Source organism: Podarcis liolepis (genome assembly GCF_965112155.1).
Source record: "Podarcis liolepis genome assembly, chromosome: 9".
In the NCBI taxonomy this organism is placed as follows: domain Eukaryota; kingdom Metazoa; phylum Chordata; class Lepidosauria; order Squamata; family Lacertidae; genus Podarcis; species Podarcis liolepis.
In genome coordinates, this window is record NC_139564.1 from 57,737,614 (window position 1) to 57,763,056 (window position 25,443).

Sequence of the window (25,443 nt, forward strand, 5' to 3'; positions counted from 1 at the left end):
CTCTGTAGCCTTCTGAAGTATCATTAGATAGTTCCATACAATTCACTTACTTTCAAATAGAAAATGGGCTGTACAGGCCTGCTGTATGAAGGATTCTAGCAGAAGCTGGTAGATGGCAGAAGACGTCTACACCTGACTCCTGCATTGATGTTACACCATTGTGGCATGGTAGTTTAGTAAGGCTGCTGAGAATTCATTGTTGGAGATTCCTAATCTCTTCATGTATGGGCATGTTCATACAGAAACACAAAGGAGGCTGATTTGCTTATTTTAATTTATACAATCAACTGCACTTCCATCCAAAGGCAACCAGAAATATGGTGCATATTCTGTAAATAGCTGAAAATTAACCAGCTCTGTATACTGTCCTTGTCTCATGCGCTGCGCTTGTGGCCTTTTATCTCACCCAACGTTTTTTAACAACCAGCCTCTAACTTCATCTTGCAAAGGAGACTGTGATGGGGCGTGGTTGCTGCTCCTTGTGTAATGGTGTGTTAATAAGTGGTACTTTGGTGGGTGGTTGTTGTTTTTTAAAACCAGAATAACAATGGAATCCTGTGACCATTCACTCTGCATGTGCACTCAGTAGGGATGGCTCTCACCGCTTAACTCGCCTGTTGGCATTTAACCTGCAATATGTACATCTCAACTGTCTCTAAGGTATCACTTCAGTTGTTTCAGGAAACCAGAAATCTCTGCTCCAAGTAACTCATGGTCCTTTCATAATTAGAGTTTAGATAAGCGGTTTTCAAACTTTCTAGTGTGAGGGGAACACTTTCCATGTCCCCCAGGCAGCCCTTGTGCGTTGCAGTGGATTCTGGGACCTGCCTGAAGGCACACAGTTCATGTGGGGCACAAATATGGCCTATCAAGTCCCCACCAGTTGTGTTCAGTGATCACACTACTAACCTTTATGTTTGTGTACAAGGCGAGGTAAGCCTTGGGCTCACTGCTCGTTCCTTTCACATCCGTTCTTTAGATGCAGCTGCCAGGAAAAGTATAGAAGGTTTCGCTAAACCACAACACACCATGTTGTGCAAACTGTGGCTGATGTTAATGCTCTGTTTACACCGCCATGGTTTCAAGTTGGCTTCCCCCCCGCAAAGAAACCATGGTTGGTGTTAACCGCAGTTTGGACGACACGCTGTGGTTAAGCAAAAACAGAAGTGGAAGCTTCTGAACTGCTTGCGGCTGCATCGGGGGAGAAGACAGGAACGGAGAGCAGGGCTTGCCTGGACTCACTCGCATCATGACATCTGAACACAGCCACTGTATAACACACCATGAACTGAGAGTGCAGCCTAAACCACATTCAGCCTTCCTCTCTGTGCATTGCAAAACAAGATCAGCAGAGGTGGGCAAGGGAAATTTTCCCATCATTACCAAAATTCTCACTGGGGAACCCTGCTGAGCTCCCTGGTGTTTGCCTGAATGCAGTTTTAAAAAACCACTGGTGCTGATTCACTCCAAAACCTTTCCAGCCGGTGCTATTAATGCCCGAAGAATGATTATTGTTGTATTTCCTTACAAAACAAGGGACAGTTGAGAAATTATGCAAGTACAGGGCTGTACTCAATTCACATTAGACGCCAAGCAAAAGGGCAGCCTTGCGCAGACCTCCAGCTCTTCCTTTTGCAGCAGTGTTACAGGAACGCACCGCAATCAGGCAATTTGCATGCACATTAGTATAGCCTTGTTTATACTAAAGTAAAAAAGCACATGGCTTCTGATGAAGTGGATGCACATGCAAAAATACCTCCAGCTTTGCCACTTCAGAGCTTTCTGTAGAACGTGATGCATTTAAGTTTGCTCCAGCGCCCTCCTGTGGCAGAAACGGACCAAGTCTATCCACGACAAATAGCCGCCTTCCTCATCCTTTCCTTGCTTTTCTTTTCAGGAGCGTGAGCATGTTTGACATGAGGTGCGCAGACGAGGCTGCCGTGATGCAACCTCATAGCCAAGCTCGCCACGAAAAGCTGCAAACCATTCACCACCAGCTCAAAGAGGAAGAGGACCGGTGGCAAGATGTGAGTATGAGAATAGAAGACTCTTTTGCAGGGGAAAAGAAACCCGTGAGAAATTGTGGGAGCACAGATTTCACGGCAGCTTTGCTTCAGATCTCACCTTCGCCACAGATTCCCTTGATGGCCTTCCGTAAGCCACAATTTCAGTTGCAGTTTAGAAATGATGATGCTATTGACTTACTGTATTTTTCGCTCTATAAGACTCACTTTTCCCCTCCTAAAAAGTAAGGGGAAATGTGTGTGCGTCTTATGGAGCGAATGCAGGCTGTGCAGCTATCCCAGAAGCCAGAACAGCAAGAGGGATTGCTGCTTTCACTGCGCAGCTATCCCTCTTGCTGTTCTGGCTTCTGAGATTCAGAATATTTTTTTCTTGTTTTCCTCCTCCAAAAACTAGGTGTGTCTTGTGGTCTGGTGTGTCTTATAGAGCGAAAAATACGGTACTTTACAGGTTTGTTGTAAAGATTATGTGAACCACTTTGAATACTTCACTGTGTTATACAAATGCAGCTACAGGAAGGTCATCCTTTCTTTTACCCCTGGTCACCCGCTCTCCGGCTTCCTCATAGAGCCACTTCCGCCTTCGGAGGAGGTGGAGTTGCGGGCTTCACGGCCCTACCACGCCCACAGCGGCTGGAACCCAGCCAACATGCAATTGGGGGGATTCCCGGTTGTGTCACCTCCTGGCCAGCCAATCAGCTGGCTCTGGGGGTGTGGCCTGCCCTATTTAAACCAGGACGCGGCTGGCGATCTCCCTCTTTGCCGCCTGCCAGCTGTTCCTGTTTTTCCCACCCTTCCGCCCTGTAACGTTTTCGTTCCTTGACCTTGCTATGGGCCTTGGCTGGTTGCTGTTAAGGGGCCTGGTAGGAATTTTTCCACTTGGCAAATTGGCACCAGCCACTTGGTTTTCGGCTACCTCGTAGCAAAGCGTCACAACTTTCTGGGTATTGGCGGTTAGGCATTGGTATTGCTCTGTAGATGGAAGAGGCGAGGTAGCACCATCACCTGCCCCATATATTGAAGGGTAGTCTGATAAAGGATTCCAGGGGGCGTGGCCCTGTCAGAAGCCTAGGGAGGTGAGGGCATAAGGCACGCCCCCAATCGGTGACCCCAGGGGAGTTCCTAGTTGATGTTCTTCAGCAGGACTCCCCCTACTGGTGGTTAACCCTTCCTGGACTTCAAGCGGACGGGCTGAAGTCGGATATAGTCGGTTAGGACCAATGCCTAAGCCAATACCGCTCATCACCTGTAACCAATAAAGTTGTGGCCTTACTTTAGCTCATTAACCTTAATAATTGTGTCATGTGTCATTATTTCACTGGGGGGGGGGGCGGAACTTGCCACGCAAGTACCGGTATATTTAGTCTAAACTAGAATTTCCCTAACTTGGGTCTGCAGCAGTTTTTGGACTACAACTCCCATCCTCCCTAGCTAGCAGGACCAGGCTTCAAGGATGATGAGAATTGTAGTCCGAAAATTGTAGTCGGACTCGCAAGCTTGGGAAACACTGAGGAAATGACTGTGTTATAACAGACCTTAGGTTGGGGTGCTACCCATTTGTGGGTCTCGGCCTACTGGCGGAAGACAAGTAACCAAACCTACCTATCTGAAGGCAGCCTTGTATAGGGAAGTTTTTAATGTTTGATGTTTGTTTTGGTTTGTTGGAAGCCGCCCAGAGTGGCTGGGGCAACCCAGTCGGATGGGTGGCATATAAATAAATAATTATTACTACTATTTTTTATTATCATACCTCACAGAGTTGATTTTCAACATCATGCCTAATCATTACAGTTCTGTCCCCTGCACATCTTCCTCCTGCAGGACTTAGCCAGGTGGAAAAGTCGCCGGAGAAGCGCTTCTCAGGACTTATTTAAAAAAGAAGCCGAGAGAAAGAAGATGGAGAGACTACTGACTGGCACTGAGGAGGCCAGTGAGCGGAGGAAAAGCATAAAGACCTACAGAGAAATTGTGGAAGAGAAGTAGGTTCATTTAATGAAAGCACAGTCTGAGGACTCTTGGAGTGCAACTAGACGTGTAGGCCAACTCTGTGGGTGTCGAATAAGCGCTGGCCATGTTCGAAGCATGGGTGGGTCTGTTCTTTTGCAAAGAAGAACAGGGAGCAAAATCTAGCCTCCATCTCACCTCACCAAGCTCCAATATTTTAAAGTAGTTTTCTAGTTCTGATGCCAGAAGTGAGCTGGCCAGGAGAAAATTACATAAAGCTGTGGAGCTCAGTGAAGTAAGGTGGAGGTTGTGCAGGGTATAGAATTACTGTGACCTCTGTGCGTAGGGTGAATAATGAAAGAATAAGCCGGATGCCTAGATTCAAAATGTGGGGCTAAACATACTCTACAGCAGGAGAGAGCCTAGTAGAAGAGTTTAAGCTCAAAAAGTCAAGCAGTACAGTGAAGCGTTAGGAATATAGGCTGCTTAACCCTTTGCCTGCCCCATTTAGTCCACTTGCAAAGTGCTCCACTCTTTCTACCCCTCCTGCAATGAGCAGACCACACCGTTAAGTAAGTTTAAAATGCTTTACTTACAAAATGTTCCAAAGGACAGAGTGTTGCATTTATCAAAGCAGCAGCAAGGAGAACACAGGCAGAATACCCTTGGGTAGAAAATACATAATATAGTTCTGAACACGTGCTCTAATCTTAGACACAGCCTTCCTTGTAGATTACATGGCATGGGGAGAGAGGGAACAGGAAGAGAAAGATTCACTTCCTCCCTTATTGGAGAAGAGGGGGTGTGACATAGCTGAGTCTAGCAATCCAGCTCTATTGTCTGATCCCTTCATGCACAAACTAGCACTCATGCATAATTACGTTTTACTGCAATTTCCCACAGAGGAGGGGGTGAAATTTGGTCCCTTCCACAGTGGGGACCTTTTTGGGTAAGAAGTAGCCCCTCCCATCTTCTGGGTGGAGCAAACACTTCTTTAACATACACCTGGTTCCCCCAGGGATCTACCTTGTCCTTAGTGATTCCTACTCTAGAGTTGCTGCCCTGTATCCAATGAGGATGCCATGATCTCCAAGGAACAAACAACCTCCCAGCTGTATTATTATGCCAACGGATGGGGAGGGTTTTGCCACACATCCAATGGAGCTGTGTGTGGTAAAATATATGGTTCATGATCATCTGTTCATTATCTACTGCATAATCAACAGATTTACACAGTAAAACTTTTCCTGGTCGGTGCAACTTCAGGCTACAAGCATAAGTGCACCTGGGGAGGAAGGGGTTGCATGTCTGAATCGCCCATCCATGGCGGGGAATGTGTTTTTCACATAGAAAACAAGCATGTCAGGGTAAAATGTTCCACCTGATATTCTCCCCGCCATGATTGTTTTCTCTATGCAGGGAGTATTTTATATGGCAAAGGGTTGCATTCAAGCTAGGAAATTTCTTACTGCAGTGGGAAGTGGTACAGGCTCGACAATCTTGATTCTGCTTATGGTATAAAATGGTGCCAGCAATGAAGTTAGTTTAAGTGAACTGAGGCTGGATGCTACTTTGCCCAGAATCTTTTGCAAAGCAGAAACGAGTGGGGCATCCTCTTTTTTTTGCACACATGCTGACTTATTCAACTTACTCTGTATATTGTGTTTTTTTATAATGTGATTTTATGTCATAGGCGCGCCGAGACCTGCGGGTGTCGGGCGGTATACAAATTTACCGTATTTTTTGCTCTATAAGACTCACTTTTCCCCTCCTAAAAAGTAAGGGGAAATGTGTGTGCATCTTATGGCGTGAATTCAGGCTGCGCAGCTATCCCAGAAGCCAGAACAGCAAGAGGGATCGCTGCTTTCGCTGCGCAGCGATCCCTCTTGTTGTTCTGGCTTCTGAGATTCAGAATATTTTTTTCTTGTTTTCCTCCTCCAAAAACTAGGTGCGTCTTATGGTCTGGTGCGTCTTATAGGGCAAAAAATACGGTAATTAATGACAACAATGATAGGTCCCCCTTTGCAACCTTGCTTCTGTTTCACCCGAAACAGAGAGAGGCGCGAGAGAGCTCTGCACGAAGCGTACAAGAATGCCAGGTCACGCGAGGAAGCGGATAATATTCTCCAGCAGTACATCGAGAGGTTCACCATTAGCGAAGCTGTCCTTGAGCGCTTGGAGATGCCAAAAATTCTGGAGAGAAGCCATTCAGCGGAGCCAAATTCGTCGTCCCCACCCAAGGACCCCAACCCCCTGAGATACTTACGGCAACAATCGCTCCCCGCCCCCAAATACACTGCCAAGGTAGAGGCAACCATCGCTCCCGCCGGCGGGTCAGAAGCCAGCATCTCGACAGGCCGCACCTCTCCAAGCAAACCGTTTGTCTCGAAGGCTGTGCCTATGTTGACTGCCAAGCCTTACTCGCAACCCAAAAGCACACAGCAGGTGTTGAGAACCTTTAAGGTAGGCAGCGTTGGGTGAGTCAAGGTAGCTCAGGAGAGAAGAAAGGGGAAGCTTTCAAGAATCCCGTTTCAAATATGACAAGGGTCTTCTTCATCATTATTTTTGCTGCTTTTGATTAAAGCAGATAAATTGACTGAAAATATTTTGGTGAATTGTGAGTCGTGCCCCAGTTGCATCGGTGAAACATGCTTTCCTTCAGATCGGTTGTTAATATGCACATGTGTGTGGCTTTACTTGATGAGGATTTTTATGTTTAAAATAAATTTTACTAGTGTTCATGAAGAGAAATGCAAAACTTAACCTCAAATGTATTTTTTGTCCCACATTAACCTAAGTAAGTTAAAACATGATGAAAAAGATAAATAAGGGGGGGAGAGATAGAAAAGAGCTTTCAAGAGGAAATAGAAAAGATAAAACTTCAAAGAACTTCTGATGCTTCAGTGTCTGTTATACTCAGAGCAGACCTGTTGAAATTAAGGGACATGGCTAATCTGGGTCCCTTAATTTCTAACTCTGAGTGGAAGTTAGTTAGATGCAAACTCAAATATTTCTTTAATCAGATTCAAGCCTTTAAGTATTTATATTTATTTCACTCCTCCTGTTTGCCCTTACAAGTCAAAACAGTAGACCCCTTCCCAGAATGCTTAAAACATGGGTAGGCAAACTAAGGCCAGGGGGCTGGATCCGGCCCAATCGCCACCTAAATCCGGCCCGTGGACGGTCCAGAAACCAGTGTGTTTTTACATGAATGTGTCCTTTTATTTAAAATGCATCTCTGGGTTATCTGTTGGGCCTGCCTGGTGTTTTTACATGAGTAGAATGTGTGCTTTTATTTAAAATGCATCTCTGGGTTATTTGTGGGGCATAGGAATTCGTGTTTTTTTTTCCTTTCCAAAATATAGTCCACCCCCCCCACAAAGTCTGAGGGACAGTGGACCGGCCCCCTGCTGAAAAAGTTTGCTGACCCCTGCCTTAAAATGTAAATTTTACAAGAGGGGAAGACAACAGAGGAGAGAGCAGGGGAGGAAAGAGAGAATCAGAAGTGTCTGGGAAAGAATAATCGCAGGTGGAGCTGCACTAACTCAAATGGCTTGTGTGCTGTTGCTGTAACGCTGGCGGGAACGGCACCCTAAAAGTCTGCTTCCCTGCGCCAGAAACACTGAGGCCACAAAAAGAATTTTCACTTCTTTCCTCTGAGAAATAGTACACCTTGCCCTGGGGCCTCTCAGTTTTACGTGACCCACGTGGTTTTTGAAACTGTACCCTGCAGGTGGATGGAAAAGTCAGCATGAACGGAGAAGCTGTCAACGGAGTGGAAGAGGAACGAGAGAGAGAATGCACAACGTTAATATTTGCCCCTTCGCCAAGCCAGTCGCCAAAATCCAACAGCGTGGTGGACGGCTCCTCAGTGGAGGGGGAACAAAACAGCCCTAGCACCGAGCTTGTTCTAAAACGGCTCATCGAGCACAGCAAAGACAGAGCGCAGACGGTAAGGACCATGCCATCAGATTGGCTGTGCTTTGCAATGGGGGTGGACCAACTTTCAGTCTCTCTTTCACAGTGCATTTCAGGTGTCCTTCAAACCAATAGTGTGCCACCAGTGAACTAGGAACTAGGCTAGTCCCGTGAATGTTCCTAGTAAATTAGAGTAAAGGTAAAAGGACCCCTGACCATTAGGTCCAGTCGTGACTGACTCTGGGGTTGTGGCACTCATCTCGCTTTATTGGCCGAGGGAGCCGGCGTACAGCTTCCGGGTCATGTGGCCAGCATGACTAAGCCGCTTCTGGTGAACCAGAGCAGCGCACGGAAACGCCGTTTACCTTCCCGACGGAGCGGTACCTATTTATCTACTTGCACTTTGACGCGCTTTCGAACTACTAGGTTGGCAGGAGCTGGGACCGAGCAATGGGAGCTCACCCCGTTGCGGGGATTTGAACCACTGACCTTCTGATCAGCAAGTCCTAGGCTCTGTGGTTTAACCCACAGCGCCACCTGCGTCCCTAGTAAATTAGAGTATTAAAGCATTAATGCCTGGCGCCTCCCTCCCAAAGGGAAGCTTCTGCCAAGCTTAAGGAGGGAGGCGAGATCCTCGCACACGCGTCAGGAGGTCATGACATCACTACCCCCCCCATTGCTCCAGCAAGTTGGCTCTGTCCCTGCTTCCCTGCAAAAAAAAACAACACTGCATGCCACTACTGTTTTTGGGGACAGGAGACGGGCGAGTGTGGAGGACTCCCTGGTCCTGAATGGGTAACTGTGCCCCGAAGGACCCGGTGCGCAGCCTGGGAGTCAGTCTGGACTCACAGCTGTCCATGGAGGCATAGGTCAATTCAGTGTCCAGGGCAGCTGTTTATCAGCTCCATCTGGTACGCAGGCTGAGACCCTATCTCCCCGTGGACTGCCTCACCAGAGTGGTGCATGCTCTAGTTATCTCTTGCTTGGACTACTGCAATGCACTCTACGTGGGGCTACCTTTGAAGGTGACCCGGAAACTACCACTAATCCAGAATGTGGCAGCTAGACTGGTGACTGGGAGCAGCTGCCAAGACCACATAACACCTATCTTGAAAGACCTACATTGGCTCCCAGTACGTTTCCGAGCACAATTCAAAGTGTTGGTGCTGACCTTTAAAGCCCTAAATGGCCTTGGCCCAGTATACCTGAAGGAGCGTCCCCACCCCCATCATTCAGCCCGGACACTGAGGTCCAGCGCCGAGGGCCTTCTGGCGGTTCCCTCGCTATGAGAAGCCAAGTTACAGGGAACCAGGCAGAGGGCCTTCTTGGTAGTGGCACCCGCCCTGTGGAATGCCCTCCCACCAGATGTCAAAGAGAAAAATAACTATCAAACCTTTAGAAGACACCTGAAGGCAGCCCTGTTTAGGGAGGCTTTTAATGTTTAATAGGTTATTGTATTTTAGTGTTCTGTTGGAAGCCGCCCAGAGTGGCTGAGGAAACCCAGCCAGATGGGCGGGGTATAAATAAAAAAATATTATTATTATTATTTTAAATGCTTCCCCAGCCACATGGCAGCTTATTTGTCAGCAGATCCCACCAGCTGGGCCATATCCAACACCACAGTTCTGCTGATGCAACAGACTTCCATGCGCACAGTGCAAGGAACCCTCAAATTCAGCTCTGGGAACTGGGCAACCCTTACAGAGCAGATTTGGGGGGCCCATGGGGAGAATAGGAGACCCAATGTTAATTACGCGGAAAGGGCCAATGACTTGGGTCTTTTATATGGATGTTGATTTGGGGGGAAAGAGCCTCTTTTCACATGGGTTAGATCATATTTGAAATTTCAAAAATAATAATTTGTACGGCACTTACCGGTACATTTTAACTGTATTGCATTCTTGGCTTTTGTAAGATGCTCTTGGGAACTTGGTTGAGGGGTGGGATAATTTATTTTTTTTAACAAGGAAATAAAATTAGTGTAATTAAGGTCGTTTAGATAGAATCCTGTGCTACATGGGAGCCATTCACAGGGAAGTCTGCTTACCTTAAATGGTTGGCTGGTGTACGGGCCCTGCAATGATCCAGTGAAGGGGCAAGGGTTTGGCTGCTTCAAGCCTGGTAGGCTTTATATAGGCCTCCTCTTAGGGGCTGGTTCAGCCGGCCAATCAGCGCCGTCTGGGCCTCCACATAGGTGGGATAAATTGCAGCCTGAGTCGGCCGTTCTTGCTAGCCTCTTGCAAGATGAACAGAACTATGGTTTGTTTTGTTTTGTAAAGGCCAAATTAAAAGAATGGTTTCAAATTTTCTTCAAATGAACCAGAGTAAAGGGTAACCATAGTTTGTAATTTCATACAAAACGACAAACCATGGAGAAGCAAAAGTTTCCAAACTTCTCTTTCCAGTCACACAGGTGGAAGAGAGGAAAGAGGTATACAATATGCAAGCCCAGGGCTTACTGTGGCTCACAAGGGCTCAATTGCATTGCACTCAGTTGCAGTTTAGTGTGGCATGGAAGCATGGCCAATATAAAAGTTTGGAATATTGTTCTGTGATGGAAAACCAAACAAAAAGTTTGATGTTTTCTTCATTCCCATTTGCATGTTGTTATTGCTGTTCGGGTCAATAACCATTGCTGCGAATCAGTCTTAATTAAAGCCAGTGTGTAACTGCTCTAAAATACGTGACTTAATTAACATCCGGGCCACTCTGAATTGGAGGAGCAAATTATGCTGTTGCATGAGGAAAAACACAAAAGTTTGTATTTGTTCTGACTGTGGATCGACAGTAATATAAATGTTCTCTGCAGGGCGTCTTGACGGAAGAAGCTAAATCAATCAACCAAAACGAGAAAACTGATTCGGAAATACTGTCTCCAGGTTCGTTGCTTTAAGGAATATTATACTGTATGGGGTTTTTGTCTATACACATACATGAACAGTGGCCTCTAGAGGTTTTGTGAAAGAAAGCTAACTTGTAATTAAGCAGTTTGCAGCAGTGAACATCATGTTTGTTTTTGCCTGGGTTTTAAAAGGCTTTTGATGGGTTACGATGTTGCATGGAAAATAACTTGGAAAGTATATAATGCATAAAACTTGATTTAAAAACCCCCACATTACTTTCAACAGCAGGTCAACAGTATGATGCCCTCCAGGTATCATAGAAGTACAGTGGTGCCTCACAAGACGAAAAGAATCCGTTCTGTGATTCTCTTCGTCTAGCGGTTTTTTTTGTCTTGCGAAGCAAGCCCATTGAAGGATTAGCGGATTAGCGCTATTAGCGCTATTAGCGGCTTTTAGAGGCTTTTAGCGGCTTATCTGCTGATCGGATCAGCTGATAAGCGGCTTAGCGCTATTAGCTGCTTTTAGCTGCTTTTAGCGGCTTATCTGCTGACTGGATCAGCTGATAAGCGGCTTAGCGCCTTAGAAAAGGGGGGGGGGGGAAACAGCAGGAACTCGCAAGACATTCTCGTCTTGCGAAGCAAGCCCATAGGAGATTCGTTTTGCGAAGCACCTCCAAAACGGAAAACTCTTTCTTCTAGCGAGTTTTCCGTCTTGCGAGGCATTCGTCTTGCGCGGCACCACTGTACCATAGAACGGTCGAGTTGGAAGGGACCACCAGGGTCATCTAGTCCAACCCCCTGCAGTGCAGGAATATTTTGCCCAATGTGGAGCTTGAACCCACGACCCTAAAATTAAGAGTGAGGGGAAATAGGAACGAAATTTGAATTAGTTATTAGCTTTTTAATTATTAAAGCTATGTATGTGTGGATAATAGGGACACGGGTGGCGCTGTGGGTAAAACCTCAGCACCTAGGACTTGCCGATCGTATGGTCGGTGGTTCGAATCCCCGCGGCGGGGTGAGCTCCTGTCATTCGGTCCCTGCTCCTGCCCACCTAGCAGTTCGAAAGCACCCCTAAGTGCAAGTAGATAAATAGGTACTGCTTTATAGCGGGAAGGTAAACGGCGTTTCCGTGCGCTGCGCTGGTGCTGGCTCGCCAGAGCAGCTTCGTCACGCTGGCCACGTGACCCGGAAGTGTCTCCGGACAGCGCTGGCCCCCGGCCTCTTAAGTGAGATGGGCACGCAACCCCAGAGTCGGACACGACTGGCCTGTACGGGCAAGGGTACCTTTACCTTTACCTTTATTTGTGGATAAATCTTCAAATTTTGAAGGAAGAGGCATGCAATATTTTGTTTTTATCCTTTGCAGCTATGTTTTGTAGTGGGAACCATCTTAAGAGAGGCATTCCTTTCTATGTGAGAGTAGGTGGAATGCCTCCTTTTAGATGCTGCTGATTATCTGCAAAAGTATTTATATTAAAGTAATACTGAATCTTTTGAGTGTATTGTCTGATAGTTTGGGGCATCACTTTAGTCAACTTCATATTTATAACCAGTGCTTTTTTTCGGGGGGGGGGACAAAGGGGTACACATACCCCTAAAACATTTGTGCATCTAAGTTTGGCCTCATTGAGGGGCAGTATTTCAGTATGAGGAGGAAAATGAGAGTACCCCTAAACATTTTCTTTAGGGGAAAAAAGCACAGTTTCTAGCTGGCTGAAAGTTGTGGCCCTGTTTATTCTATCTGCTTTTTAGAAATAGTGGCCATTGTCTACCTTGGATTTTTCTTCTTCTGTGTGTCTACACACACACACACACACACACACACACACACACTTATACACACTTAGACATATGACATGCAACAATTACATGAAATGAGAATTAAAACAAAGCAACAGTATATGCTCAGAGAAATGTTTCTGAATGTATTTTCTGTGTGTCTTTTTATTGGATAACATTTTCAGCGTTCTTGACACAAGGCTGCACTTCTCTTTCTTATTTAATCATCCTGATTGATTTTTTGTTTGCTTTTCCCTTGTTCCCCCAATCCTGCTTCAGACCACAAAGAATTCAGCACAACCATTTCCCGTGCCAGCCCTACTGTGGCCATGGCGGAGTTCTCTTCCGTCATGAACTCTTCCCTCAGTAATTATCGCAAGGAAATGGGCTCAAATGAGGAGCCGAAGAAACTTGAAAGGGGGCAACTGAAGGATGTAGAAGCACCAGTTATCCAGAAGGTAGCGTGATGCACTAAAACCTACAGTTGAGGATGATGCTAGACTTGAGGCTCAATGCATCAGTTAAAAACTACACCGGGGGAGGGTCGATTCTTCTGTCCAATGCCATAATCCCAATAAAAATCCCTCCTTCTGCACTCTGCTATTAGTCTGAAAAATTATTCTTCTTTTCTGTGCTAATAGCATCCCAAGGATGGTTTTCATCAAGATGAGAACAGCAGACCAAGCAGTGCTGCCCCTTCAGTTTCACTGCTCTTCAACAATACAAATGAGGGAAACTTTCCCTTCCCACACACTGCAATAATAATAATAATAATAATAATAATAATAATAATAATAATAATAATAATATCCCAACCATCTGGTTGGATTGCTTGCAGCCACTCTGGGCAGCTTCCAACACATATAAAAACCTAATAAAATGTCAAACTTTAAAAACTTCCTGATAAAGGGCTGCCTTCAGGTGTCCTCTAAAAGTTGTGTAGTTCTTTATCTCCTTGACACCTGAGGGGAGGGTGTTGCACAGGGAGGGCACCACTGCTGAGAAAGGCCCGCTGCCTGGTTCCCTGTAACTCCACTTCTCTCAGTGAGGGAACGGCAAGAAGGCCCTTGACGCTGGACCTCAGCGTCCGGGCTGAAGGATGGAGGTGGAGACACTCCTTCAGGTATACTGGGCCGAGGCCATTTAGGGCTTTAAAGGAAAGCACCAACACTTTGAATTGTGCTTGGAAACGTACTGGGAGACAGTGTAAGAAGAAGAAGAGTTTAGATTTGATATCCCGCTTTATCACTACCCAAAGGGGTCTCAAAGCGGCTAACATTCTCCTTTCCCTTCCTCCCCCACAACAAACACTGTGAGGTGAGTGGGGCTGAGAGACTTCAAAGAAGAGTGACTAGTCCAGGGGTCTGCAACCCGTGGCTCCGGAGCCGCATGTGGCTCTTTTACATCTTTGCTGCGGCTCCGGGGAGGATACTAGTGAGGGGAGGAGGTGCATTGTGCGCCCTGACACTCCTCACTGTGGCGGGCGCTGTACTGGCTGTGACGTCGCATGGGGGCGGTGCGTGCGTTAGTCACGCACTGTCCCGACATCACCTTCCCGCCCGCTGTCAGATCGTGGCTCCGGAGATATATTTGTTTTAAATGTCGCAATGGTTTTGCGGCTCCCAGTTGTTGTTTTTTCTTCGGAAACGGGTCCAAGTGGCTCTTTTTGTCTTAAAGGTTGCAGACCCCTGGACTAGTCCAAGGTCACCCAGCAGCTGCATGTGGAGGAGCGGGGAAGCGAACCCAGTTCACCAGATTACGAGTCTATCGCTCTTAACCACTACAACACACTGGCTCCTACGACTGTGTAGATCCTACGACTGGTGTTATATGGTCCCGGTGGCCACTCCCAGTCACCAGTCTAGCTGCCGCTAGAGAACAGGGCCCATACGTAGCTATTATTAATTTTTTTGAGAGTACAGAATAGTTCCTAATGACACATTTTGCATCTTGTCTAGACTGACCAGCAAAATGCAAGATACACAGCTGATTTTCGTTTTGCATTTCCACCATGTGAAGATGGAATGTGCTCATCTTTCCCACGAGGAGATGTGTACCCTTCATGGGAAAGCGTTCGCACAAAAAGGGAAAGAATACTTTTCTGTTAGTCAGTTCTAGCTTGCAAATAGATTTAGAAGATTAAAAAGCAAGCTTCATTTATGCATCTGCAGAGCCGGGAATTTCGTCTAATACAGTGGTGCCTCGCAAGACGAAATTAATTCGTTCCGCGAGTTTTTTTGTCTTGCGTTTTTTTTCGTCTTGCGAAGCACGGTGTCGGGAAAGTTTTGGAAAAGCTTCAAAAATCACCAAAGTCTTTAAAAACCTCAAAAAAGGCTACCACACCGCGTTCTATGAGTTGCTCCTCGAAGTCAAGTCGCAACTGTATTAACGGTGTTAAGAAAAAGGAAACAAACTTGCAAGACGTTTTCGTCTTGCGAAGCAAGCCCATAGGGAAATTCGTCTTGCGAAGCAGCTCAAAAAACGCAAAACCCTTTCGTCTAGCGAGTTTTTCGTCTTGCGAGGCATTCGTCTTGTGGGGCACCACTGTATATTCCTGTTCGGACAGATGTAGGACTGTAACTACACAGGAAGGAGGTGATAAGGGAAAATGCATTGTGAATTATGTCAGCCAGTGCAAACAAACAAGCAAAAAAAAGTTTAGATATCCTCATTTGTTTTCATAAACAAATTAAAGCAATTATATTCAGACAAGCTGTTTTGTGATTTCCATGTGTCTGTCTTTATGACTTCTAGCCACTTCAGTGCATCTGTTTGGTTAGAAAAAGCAGACCATATATTCCGTAATAAATAAATGTAAGTTAGGCAGAATATCCTGCTTATCTGATACAGCCTAGACTGTTTAATTAGTGCAGCTAAGAAATCCATCGATAGGCAGTGCTAAAAAGGAGGGTCTATATTTTGTATTCTATTTTGTTGTCTTAGAACTGATTCTAGTCTTCAAAAATTGGCCTAGGTAGAGACTTTGGAAGCCCCTGTGCAAGATGGAGGCATCATAATTCCACTTTTGAAGATAATCCCTGAGAGGAGCCAAGTGGTTTTGCAGAATTCTGCCCCACAAGGTAAACGAAACAGGAAGTGGGGAGGGAGGAAGAATTAGGGGTGTAGTCTCAGTGCATCCTTGAACATTTGATTTGCCAGAGGGGTAGAGGACAAGTCTGTAACATCATACTTTTGCTTTAAAAAATAATAATACAAGTTATGGCAGGCCTTTTGACCACACACACAACCTCTTCATTCCCCTCTCCATGTCAGGAGCAAACGAACCAGGAAGTCTTCCATTAACCACAGTTTTATTTTTCATCCAAACTGGGGGAACCATGGTTTACAGTTTCAGAACAAGCCAGGATCACAAGACAAGTTTTGAAGTTGGCTTGTTCTAAAACTCTTTATGATAATTTCTGAGTTTGAGGGGGAAACTACAGTTAACTGAGGACTTCTTGGTTGGTTCACTTGCTTGCTGGCTTTCATGAAGAAAGGAGTTGGTGTTCCTTATGTCCCTGAGTAGACTTCTCCCATGGTTGGTAATGGCAGAATAAAGCTGAATCATAATGGGATTGTGATCTTCCAGCAGCCTGGAGGCACTGAACCAAGCTCGCCCTTGCTCTGGTACTCTTAACCTCTATTCAGAAGCAGAACAGGCAACCCGTAGTGTGAGGACTGTCCCTGGAAAAGGCTGATACCTTTTCCTAGGACCGTTCCTTCACTGACAGCAGGAAGGTGGGAGGAGGAGACTTCTGTAGACTGAAGTACTGGGCGAACAGGGACTGTAGAGTGCCTTCAGACCTTCGACAAGAAGCACCATGGAAACCTTTTGTTTATTTATTATTTGTTCAGTCTTCATTCTGCCCCTTCCTTTTCTCCCATCATTCTGGGCCTAAGACGGACTACGAAATATAAGTAAAGCAGCCAAATTGCAATCAAAACAATCATGAGAGTAACATATCAAGGACACATGTTGCACTAGGACAGTATTAGTTTTGCTATTTTCTAGTTGCTTTCAAACGTGGAATCATGGAGTTGTCGAGTTGGAAGGGACCTCGAGGGTCATCGAGTCCAACCCCCTGCAATGCTGGAATCTCAAATACATGACAGGTGTGTCAGGAGTTGAGCCTACACTCGAGTAGGGCCATCCAACCTCTGCTTAAAAACCTCCAAGGAAGGAGAGTCCACCTCCTCTCATGGGAGCCTATTCCACTGTCAAACAGCTCTTACAATCTGAAGGTTATTCCTGATATTTAGTTGGAATCTCCTTTCCTGTAACTTGAAGCCATTGGTTCAGATTCTGGCCTCCAAGGTGGGAGAAAACAAGCTTGCTCCATCTTCCCTGGGACAACCCTCTCCATGGGAAGCTAAAACCAACCAGCCCACTTTCACAAGATTTGTTAATCATCTTCTCGAGTCTCTTGGCTGCTCTCTGGTCTCTGCTTTCCTTTCACAGTGTTGTCTTTTGTTTTGTTCTGTCCGCCCCCCCCCCCCACTGGCCTGCCGTCCACTCTAGAGTCGCCCAACAGCCCCAGCGTTCCGCTTAAGGTTCGGAACTCCTGGCGGCGCTACCAATTTTTCTCACAGTCAGGTAAAGTGTTGGCCTCGGATGTGGCTGCCTGCCCTCTTGCTACGCCGCATAGGTGTCTTCTAGAACGTGTCCACAGCTAGTATCTCTGCCCGTCCTCCTTGCTTTCATAGAGAGTGCCTTTCCCAGTCGCGTTGTTGGCAAAGAGCTCGCCTCTGATGTATAACAGAGCAATGCCACCATCTACTTTGTAAATTCGCTCCATAATACTGCAAAGCTGTCAAGGTCAAAACCAAAAATGGCAAGAGCTCTCTTGGTAACTGTGGCGCTGGAGTGACACATTCCCTTTCCCCACATGGCTCAGCGTAGGGGGGAAATAGAGCTTAGATAGCATGTGGCACTCAGATGTGGCCAAAAGCAGTAGCTGTTGGTAGCCAGCAGTAGCTTAGAACCTAAAGTTGACTTAATGCTGATGCTGTCCTTTCTCCATCTGCATAGAGGTTGGTGGAAGGTCTGTCTGTCTGCTTTCTCAGGGGGTTTCTCTCTCTAAAAAGTTGCCGATTATTAAGGAAAGATTTGTAGACTCTTGATATCTTTTTCTGCATGGATTCATCCTAAAGAGGTCGGCGTCACAAATTGACGGAACTGGGCAACTGCTAAGCAGGCAACTTACCTCTGACCCTGAGCCCATTGGCCTTGCTATTCATCCCCCTTACTTGCTGTTGCTCTCACCTGTCCTCTCCAAGCCCAGTGAGTGACAGGATCACAGAGAAAGGGCACTTACCGTATTTTTCGCTCTATAGGACGCACCCGACCATAAGACGCACCTAATTTTAGAGGGGGAGAACAAGAAAAAACAATTCTCTCCCTCTCTGCGCAGTGCTCCTTCAGCGAAGCGGCAGGAGAAAAGGAGCCCCTTCCATTTCTCCTCCTGCTTCACTGAAGGGGCGCTGCGCAGAGAGGAAAAGCTGTGCAGCGCCTCTCCAGTTGCAAAAGCAACGCGAAGCCTCCGGAGTGCAGTGGGAGCTCCAACAACACAAAGCCTCTGGACGCAGCGGAGGTCCCACTGCACTCCGGAGGCTTCAGGCGGCTATCCCTGAAGCCTGGAGAGCAAGAGGGGTCAGTGCACACCGACCCCTCTCACTCTCCAGGCTTCAGCGAAAGCAACGCTGAAGCCATGGAGCCTGCATTCATTCCATAAGACGCACACACATTTCCCCTTAATTTTTGGAGGGGAAAAAGTGTGTTTTATAGAGTGAAAAATACGGTATTCTGCAGCACATTGGGCCTGGGGCAAATAGGGATAGATGGATCAGTCGGTTTCCAGCCTGTGCCAGTTTCTCATGAGTTCATTCACACCTTTGTTCTTTTGCATTTCTCCATCAATATGCACATTTAGAAAGAGAGGGGAAACCTGCACAAAGAATCACACTTTTTTGGTATGTCAGTTACCCCGAAATGCTGATTTTTAAATGTACTTCGGCATGTGTCTTGAGCTCAGAGTTGCATTTCAAATTTTGGAGAAGGGTGAAAACTGAAGACCTGCTTAATAGTGTAGGCAGTGTGAAATCCTTAAGCATCCCTAAGAGGGAGAGGACAAGGGGGGGGGGAGAGCTGCAAGGAAGCAAAAGCCCATTCAGGGAGATGAGGACACCTTGCCCAAGAACCTGCTAAAATCTGAGATTAATGGCTGCAGTTTTAACTTGTCAGTTTTAAATTGTTAGCGTTGGAAACCCTTTCAAGGTGTAAAAATACATGTAAATAAATGATGCCTCTCATTTGAAAAATAAGCTTACGTTTTGGCATTTTTAATTGCAATTGTTCTTCTCTCCATGCAGCTGGCACTGAGAACAGTGACAAATCAAATGTAAGTTATGGGTGTTTTTTCTCTTGTGAAAAGTATCACCTGGTTTTTTTTATTTGTTCCCAGACTTAATTGTGAATTACTTATGTGGCTGGCTTTCCCAAGCCTTAAATTAATTTATTTATTTTCAGCATTTTTCTTCCCTTCTGTGTGCCTAGAAAGCACAACATTTGGAATGTGTCAGATCAAAAGAAGAAAACAAAGAAGTCGAATGCTTTTTCCAGCCCTAATTAGGACACAGTTTTTAAAAATATTGTTGATGGCCAAACTACACATGACGCTCAGTGCATCTTTCCATTTAATAAGCAGTTGTTTTAAAAGCGCAAATAGAATCAGTGGGAATTAATGGGATTAATTAATTAATTGTCACCAGTGGGGCATTCTCACAATACCACCTTCTGAGGAGGAATTTTCCACAAGAACACAGCAAGGGAGGAAAGGATTATATTTCCCCCTCCATGCCTGTTCTCACCCTATTATCAGCTGCTGTTTACATTTTTTAAAATCTGCACATTAAATGCAAAGGTGCATTTGTATCGATTGGTCCCAGCACTCCTCTGTTGACGTAAACATATATGGGTCCACATCTTGAACAATGACAATGGGGCTGGTGGAAATTGCATTCTGGGCATATTTGTCCCCACGCTGGTTGCGCATGCAGAAGCCAACTTCCATAGGTAGAACTTTCCTTGTCCCTTACTGGATAGAGATGATGTGTATGTATGAATATATTTGAGAGGTTTCCCCTCCCCTCGAATTTTCGCCATCTACATATAGTCCAGTAATTTCAAAGTCCACTCCTCTACCGTTGGTACAGTGGAACCTCGGTTTTCAAGCATGTCAGAAGCTGAATGATTCGGAACCCGAATACCAAAAACCCGGAAGTGAATGCTTCCGTTTTCGAACGCGCCTTGGAAGTTGAACGGCTTCCGAGGTGCGTTTCTCCATTTACTCAATGGAATTGCCGACCTCCCATTGCACCTTGGTTGACAAACGTTTCGGAAGTCAAATGACTTCCAGAACAGATTGCATTTAACAACCACTGCACTTCTTTCCATTTCTGTGCATACAGAGTTCTGGATATGGCCATAAACAATTTAATGGACATAAACAATTTAACCAACATTTTGGGGACCTCTGTCCCTATTATTCCCAAAGAAAATGCTTCAGGCTTTTTTGGTGTGTGTGTGGGTATGTGTGTGTGTTAAAGTAATAAACATTGAAAGCAGCGTGGAACTTCTCGTTTTCTGGTATGTATTCCTAGCCTTTAACGGTATCCATCAACTTTATTTCAGCCCTTTGGTTGCTGGTCTTGGGACCCAGAGGAGGAGCGTAAGCGACAAGAACGATGGCAGCATGAACAGGAGCGTGTCCTTCAGGTACCTCCCATCCTTATTTGTTTATTACATTTGTATCCTACCTGGTTTTCAAGGAGTGGCTTCTGAAATTTCTCCCAAGCCTACCTTTCCATAGTTGAGAAGTTTTCCTTAAAACTTGAGCCACATGTGCTGATTATTCACATAATCCTTTGACTCCCCATTCATCTAGAGCAGTGTTTCCCAAACGTTTTTGGGCAACGGCACACCTGTTTACTGAAAAAAAATCTCGCGGCACACCACCATTAAAGCCCCGCCCCGTGACGTCAGCGCGCAGCGTCACGCCGGGAGGGACGCACAAAAGTGAAAGTTTTTTCCCTCGGCAGCTCCTCTCAGCTGCACTCAATCCGCCTCGGAGCGCAGGAGCGATGCCTCTCTCTGGCTCTCCCTCCGCGCAGGCTGAGGGAGGGAGGGAGGGGCGCGTGTGACCCGTCTCTGCTGGGAGACCAAACCCAGCGAGGCAGAGTCGCGCGGAGGCGCCCAGGCAGCGCTGCCGGCTGCGAGGAGGAGCGCCAGGCAGCAGCAGGAGGCGCGGCCTCTCCTCGCCGCCGCCGCCCCGCCTCTCGCCGCCCGACTCGCCCGCCTCCCTCCAGGCATCTCGCGGCACACCAGCCGATGTCTCACGGCACACTCGTGTGCCGCGGAACACCGGTTGGGAAACACTGATCTAGAGACCCTGACTGGCTCCCAGATTTTTCCATGAAAGAGAAAAGCATACAAAACTCTCAGCAGAAGTGCAACATAGTGGTGTTGATGATATGCATTTTATTGATACACATTTTAAAGGCTAGGCATAGGGATGTTGGGAAGTGAATACGATTTGAAGGGTTACTTTTTTAATTCAGAAAATGGGTATTCATTGAGAATATATTTTTTAGAAAATAATTCCACTCTAGAACAATCAACTACTTGGCTAGTTGTCATCTTCTCCACTTAAGACCTTTATATGTTGTCTGTTTATCTTATAAGCTGACATAGTTCTTCATCTTTCATTAAAATTTTACTGGCAGCAGTTTATCCTGATTAGATTACTGCCAAAGTCAATATATCTATGAACCTCAGTTAAACTCGGATGCAAACCTAGCCAAATGAAAATGTATATCCCATGTTTCCAAGTATAGTGGATTTTTTTGTTATTTCTCCCTCCCTCCCTCCCTCCCTCCCTCCTCCTTTGTCTTCTGTTTTATGGCTGAGAATGGATTTTGTTTCAGATAGCAATCAAAATTTGATCAGCTGCTAATCAAATATGTCATAGCCATGCTTCCTTATGATTTCAGATGAATATAAAATTGAAGTTGAACGAGGGACTGTGAAAATATATTATCTAGCTTTAATTTTAGTGGGTATTTCTAAAAGTTAGATGATTTTCCTTACAGCACTGAGTCTTATCCTTTGCCCACACCAAAAGATCTCATAGAACTATAGCTGATGTTACAGTCATTGGAGGAGGAAGGACTAAGGCACTAAAACTTTGTGAAAAATAAAGCAGAATGTTTCAGCTTTTTTCATACCTGAGTGCCATCTTTATCTCCCACTATTGCATCTATACTAGCACCCTCATATACACAGTTTCTTGGGAATTCTAAGAAACAAAGAAACAAAAAAATCAGTGCAGTTTTGAAATCAGCGCTTAAAATCAGTGCAATTTTGAAAGGTTCAGTCCACCATCTTGATTCCAAATAGTAGCCCATTTTATCCAAACATAGACAAAAACCTGCTACGTGATCTCAGGAACCATCACGTAAAATTTGTTTACAATATCATAAGAGATGTCCGAATGCATAGCAAACAGACAAGCAACTTTCTGAAACAAATAGTCAATGTTCACCCTGTATATCCTTCACCTTCTCTGTTCTTCCCTGTATCAGTTTTTCTGCTTCCTCCCTTTTCCATGTTTCTCTTTCCTCAGTGCATAAGTCAATAAACTTCATCCCTCGTTATGACATTGTAGTGTATTTTCCCCAACTCCCATTCCACATCCTGTAACGCAGGCAAATGAAATGTCAAAAACTGAACCAGGCATTATGGAAGAGGAAGGGTAGCAACTCCTGGGGGGTTTTTTATGTTAAATTTTAAGGTTTTTCAAATATCTTTTTTATTGCTTTTTCGCTCTGAAGGAATCCTCGATTCTAGCAAGTCTTGCTTCTTCTTCTTCTTTTACTGATCAAAGAGTAGTTGCATTTCCAAATAAATATTCATTTGGAGCTCTTCTTTGGACCCAACTGAGGAAACAATTTCCCTCCTCCCGTAATTCCCGAGTTAACAGCTTGTGTTGGAACTCTCTGCAGGAAAGGTATCAGAAAGAGCAGGACAAGTTGAAAGAAGAATGGGAAAAGGCACAAAAGGAAGTTGAAGAGGAGGAGCGGAAATACTATGAGGAGGTACGAAGGCAGAGACGCAGCTTTGATGGGGCTGTACCTGTATCATGGTGGCTGTAATACAGTGTTTAATTTGCCTTGTCCTTGGGTTGGGTTGTTTTTCGGTGTGTGTGTTTTTTGCCAGAATCATGGGGTCCTCAGAAGTCAACTAGTCTTAACTCCTTGCTTAGAGCAGGATCTGCAATACAGGATGCAACTAGCGTGTCCCTGGCAGATGGCTGCCCCTAGCCTCTCCAGTAAAGGAGAGCCCACCATTCCTGATTGTGAGAGAGCAGTCAAGTACAACATTTTCCTGTTGCCTAGAATGGACACACAGAGGACTGTGGCTCCAGACAGGGAGGACTTCCTGTCATACCTGCTGTGGAGCTTCCTCTCCCTGTGTGTGATCAGGTGGATGGGCATGACCCTAGCTGACCAGATAAAAGGGTTGGCCACGCAACCATATCTCTCTTGGACTCTCACTCTCCTGGCTCTTAGCCAGCGCATGGCTCACCCTTCACAAAGGATGGAGACCACAAGCTGAGATGTAGCTCAGACTTCTTTTCACTGTAACCACAAGATAAGGCTTGCCTTCAGATCACTGCTGTGAACTGAATGTGAGTAAAACTTTATTCTTACTTTTAAAGAAGACTGTGTTGTGTTATTATTTTAAGAGGGGAATGAAGGGGAAACTTAACCAGGAACAAGCCAGACTGGACTGCTTAATTAAAGGATTCTAACGAATCATCAACTTGCTTCCAATAAGTTGAAAAGGGAATGTGCTCTGCTGTTCGCTCACTAGCGTGAGTGAGGAGGGATAATATCAAAATACGATATATCCTCTCCTACCTTCCTCGACATTCCCACAGTGAGGCAGTCTGTTCCGCCGTTAAACAGCTTTTCCTATTAAGAAGTTTATCCTACAGTTTAGCCGGCACCTACTTCTCTGTAGTTTTCCTTCCATTGGTTCTAGTCCAACTCTTTAGCTGCCCCACTCCCCCATCCGCTCACCAAACCTTCTTTTTCCCCAAGCTAAATATACCGAACTCTTTCAGCAGTTCCTCACAGGAAATGGTTTCTGAACCGCTCATCTTCCTGGTCACCCTCTTCCTAGACACACTTCAGTTGGCCAATGTCCTCCTTCAAATGTGACCCCAGAACTGGCCACATAGCTCCACTTGCAGCCTGACCAGCACGGAATAGAGCGGAACTATGACTTCTTATGATCTGGGCTGTAGCTTTTTTTAAAAAGCAGCACCATTTATTTCCAAACCGGGTTTGTTGCCAGAGTCTCGCTCTTTTCAGGTGCGTTTCAGTCACATACGGACAGGTTGTTCAGTTAAGAGTTGACTGGGAGGTTTTGCACAATGACCCCACTTCCCTGTAAGATCGGATTTTTTGCAATAAGGAAAGTGCACTGGGAAGTGTGGGGTTTCAGCACTGTATCATCCAGTCTCCTTGCAAACACATCAGAATGAATCCCCTTACCTTACTTGTAAGCTTCCCAAAGGCATTAGATTGGCTGCTATTAGAAACAAAATGCTGGGTTTTTAGATGGTATATGTGCTTTTGTTATCCGTGGAAATTTCTCAGTAGCAAGAATTTAAAATAAATCAATCAATGCTGGGCTATGATGGGATCCAGCCAGGGGAGTTACATCCTTTGTTTTTCGGCCCAATTTTATTTTATTACATTTATTATTAAAACACATTATTTTATAAAATGTTCATTGACATCTGACTTCCAGCCTCTTCCCTGTGCCTCTTCCCTGCATTCCGTTGCTCCCTGGGGAAAAATCGGGAAAGGGCACATTTGAGTCTTCTATCGCCTGGTTCCTAATGATGCAGCTGGGTTTTGTTGCCAAACTTTCACCATTTCGTTCTTTCGACATCCTTGCCTCTCCTTTAGGAACGCAAGATCATTGAGGACACCGTGGTACCATTCACAGTCACTTCGAGCTCTGCAGAACCCTTGTCCACGTCTTCCTCTGTGACGGATGGAAATGGGACTGTGGTGAGTTTGCTGGTGAAACGAGGGGGGAAATATGGGATGGCAAAAAAAGGAGTCAGATCGGGGTGGGTGGGTGTCATCTCTGCGTCATCCAAACTCCGCCAAGCGCAGCAGTTCAGGGCTCTGGTTGCAGTGTCTGCTTTGAAAGCAGCATTGAATTAAAATGCCTTGGGATTTAGCCTTCTCTTTGTGGAAATAATCTTTGGAAGGCTGAGGATGAATGTGCGATAGAAGAATTATATAGCTATGTCTGAAATGAGAAGCTGGCCAAACAAGTTCAGACATTGAAATAGCTGGACGTTGAGGGTGATTTGGTGGGGCAGTAGTGTGGCATTGTTCAATGGGTGAAATCAAATGAGACTACACTATGGCACAACTTGTTGGAGGTGAAGGGATAAAAAGTTTTAAATACCATTTTTTTTGCCATCTCTGTCAAATCCTGAAAGTATAATGTACTTTTAATTTTTTTTAAATAATCCCCCCCAATTTTTTCTTTGTTAAATAAATAGGCTGTTCTTTTTTTAAAAAAATGTGTGTCTTTATTTCAATTTTTTGTAGAATATGGTGGACGTGAGCTACTCTGAAGAGGAAGATAAGCAAAAGGAAGATAGAACTCGGAAGAATTTATTTTCTGAGCAAGATGGTGTTCCCTTTTCAAAAAGCAAAGAATATGAACCATGGAAGGAGAATATGAGGTGTGTAAAAGAAATAACATTTCATGGGGTGTGCCTGCACAGGTGTTTCTTCCAAAAGAATATATGCACAAACCGCTTGAGCCATCTTCCCACTAGGGAAGGT

The 25,443-nt window shown here is 45.5% G+C and overlaps 1 protein-coding gene across 48 annotated transcripts in view; it reads left to right on the forward strand.

Annotated features, from left to right (window-relative positions):
- The window catches only part of LIMCH1 (LIM and calponin homology domains 1), a 222,385-nt gene that overhangs the window by 179,448 nt on the left and 17,494 nt on the right, over positions 1-25,443 (forward strand). For 38 of the 48 annotated variants that reach the window (XM_083459670.1, XM_083459681.1, XM_083459692.1 and 35 more), the window contains 12 exons: positions 1,898-2,027; positions 3,843-4,000; positions 6,020-6,428; positions 7,699-7,917; positions 10,693-10,762; positions 12,787-12,965; positions 15,482-15,587; positions 18,877-18,905; positions 20,198-20,281; positions 22,567-22,659; positions 24,544-24,648; positions 25,204-25,340. In XM_083459670.1, the coding sequence (XP_083315796.1) occupies positions 1,898-2,027; positions 3,843-4,000; positions 6,020-6,428; positions 7,699-7,917; positions 10,693-10,762; positions 12,787-12,965; positions 15,482-15,587; positions 18,877-18,905; positions 20,198-20,281; positions 22,567-22,659; positions 24,544-24,648; positions 25,204-25,340 (1,719 nt within the window). The remainder of the gene's footprint in view (positions 1-1,897; positions 2,028-3,842; positions 4,001-6,019; positions 6,429-7,698; positions 7,918-10,692; positions 10,763-12,786; positions 12,966-15,481; positions 15,588-18,876; positions 18,906-20,197; positions 20,282-22,566; positions 22,660-24,543; positions 24,649-25,203; positions 25,341-25,443) is intronic. The other 10 variants (XM_083459715.1, XM_083459716.1, XM_083459717.1 and 7 more) reach the window with 1 other exon arrangement.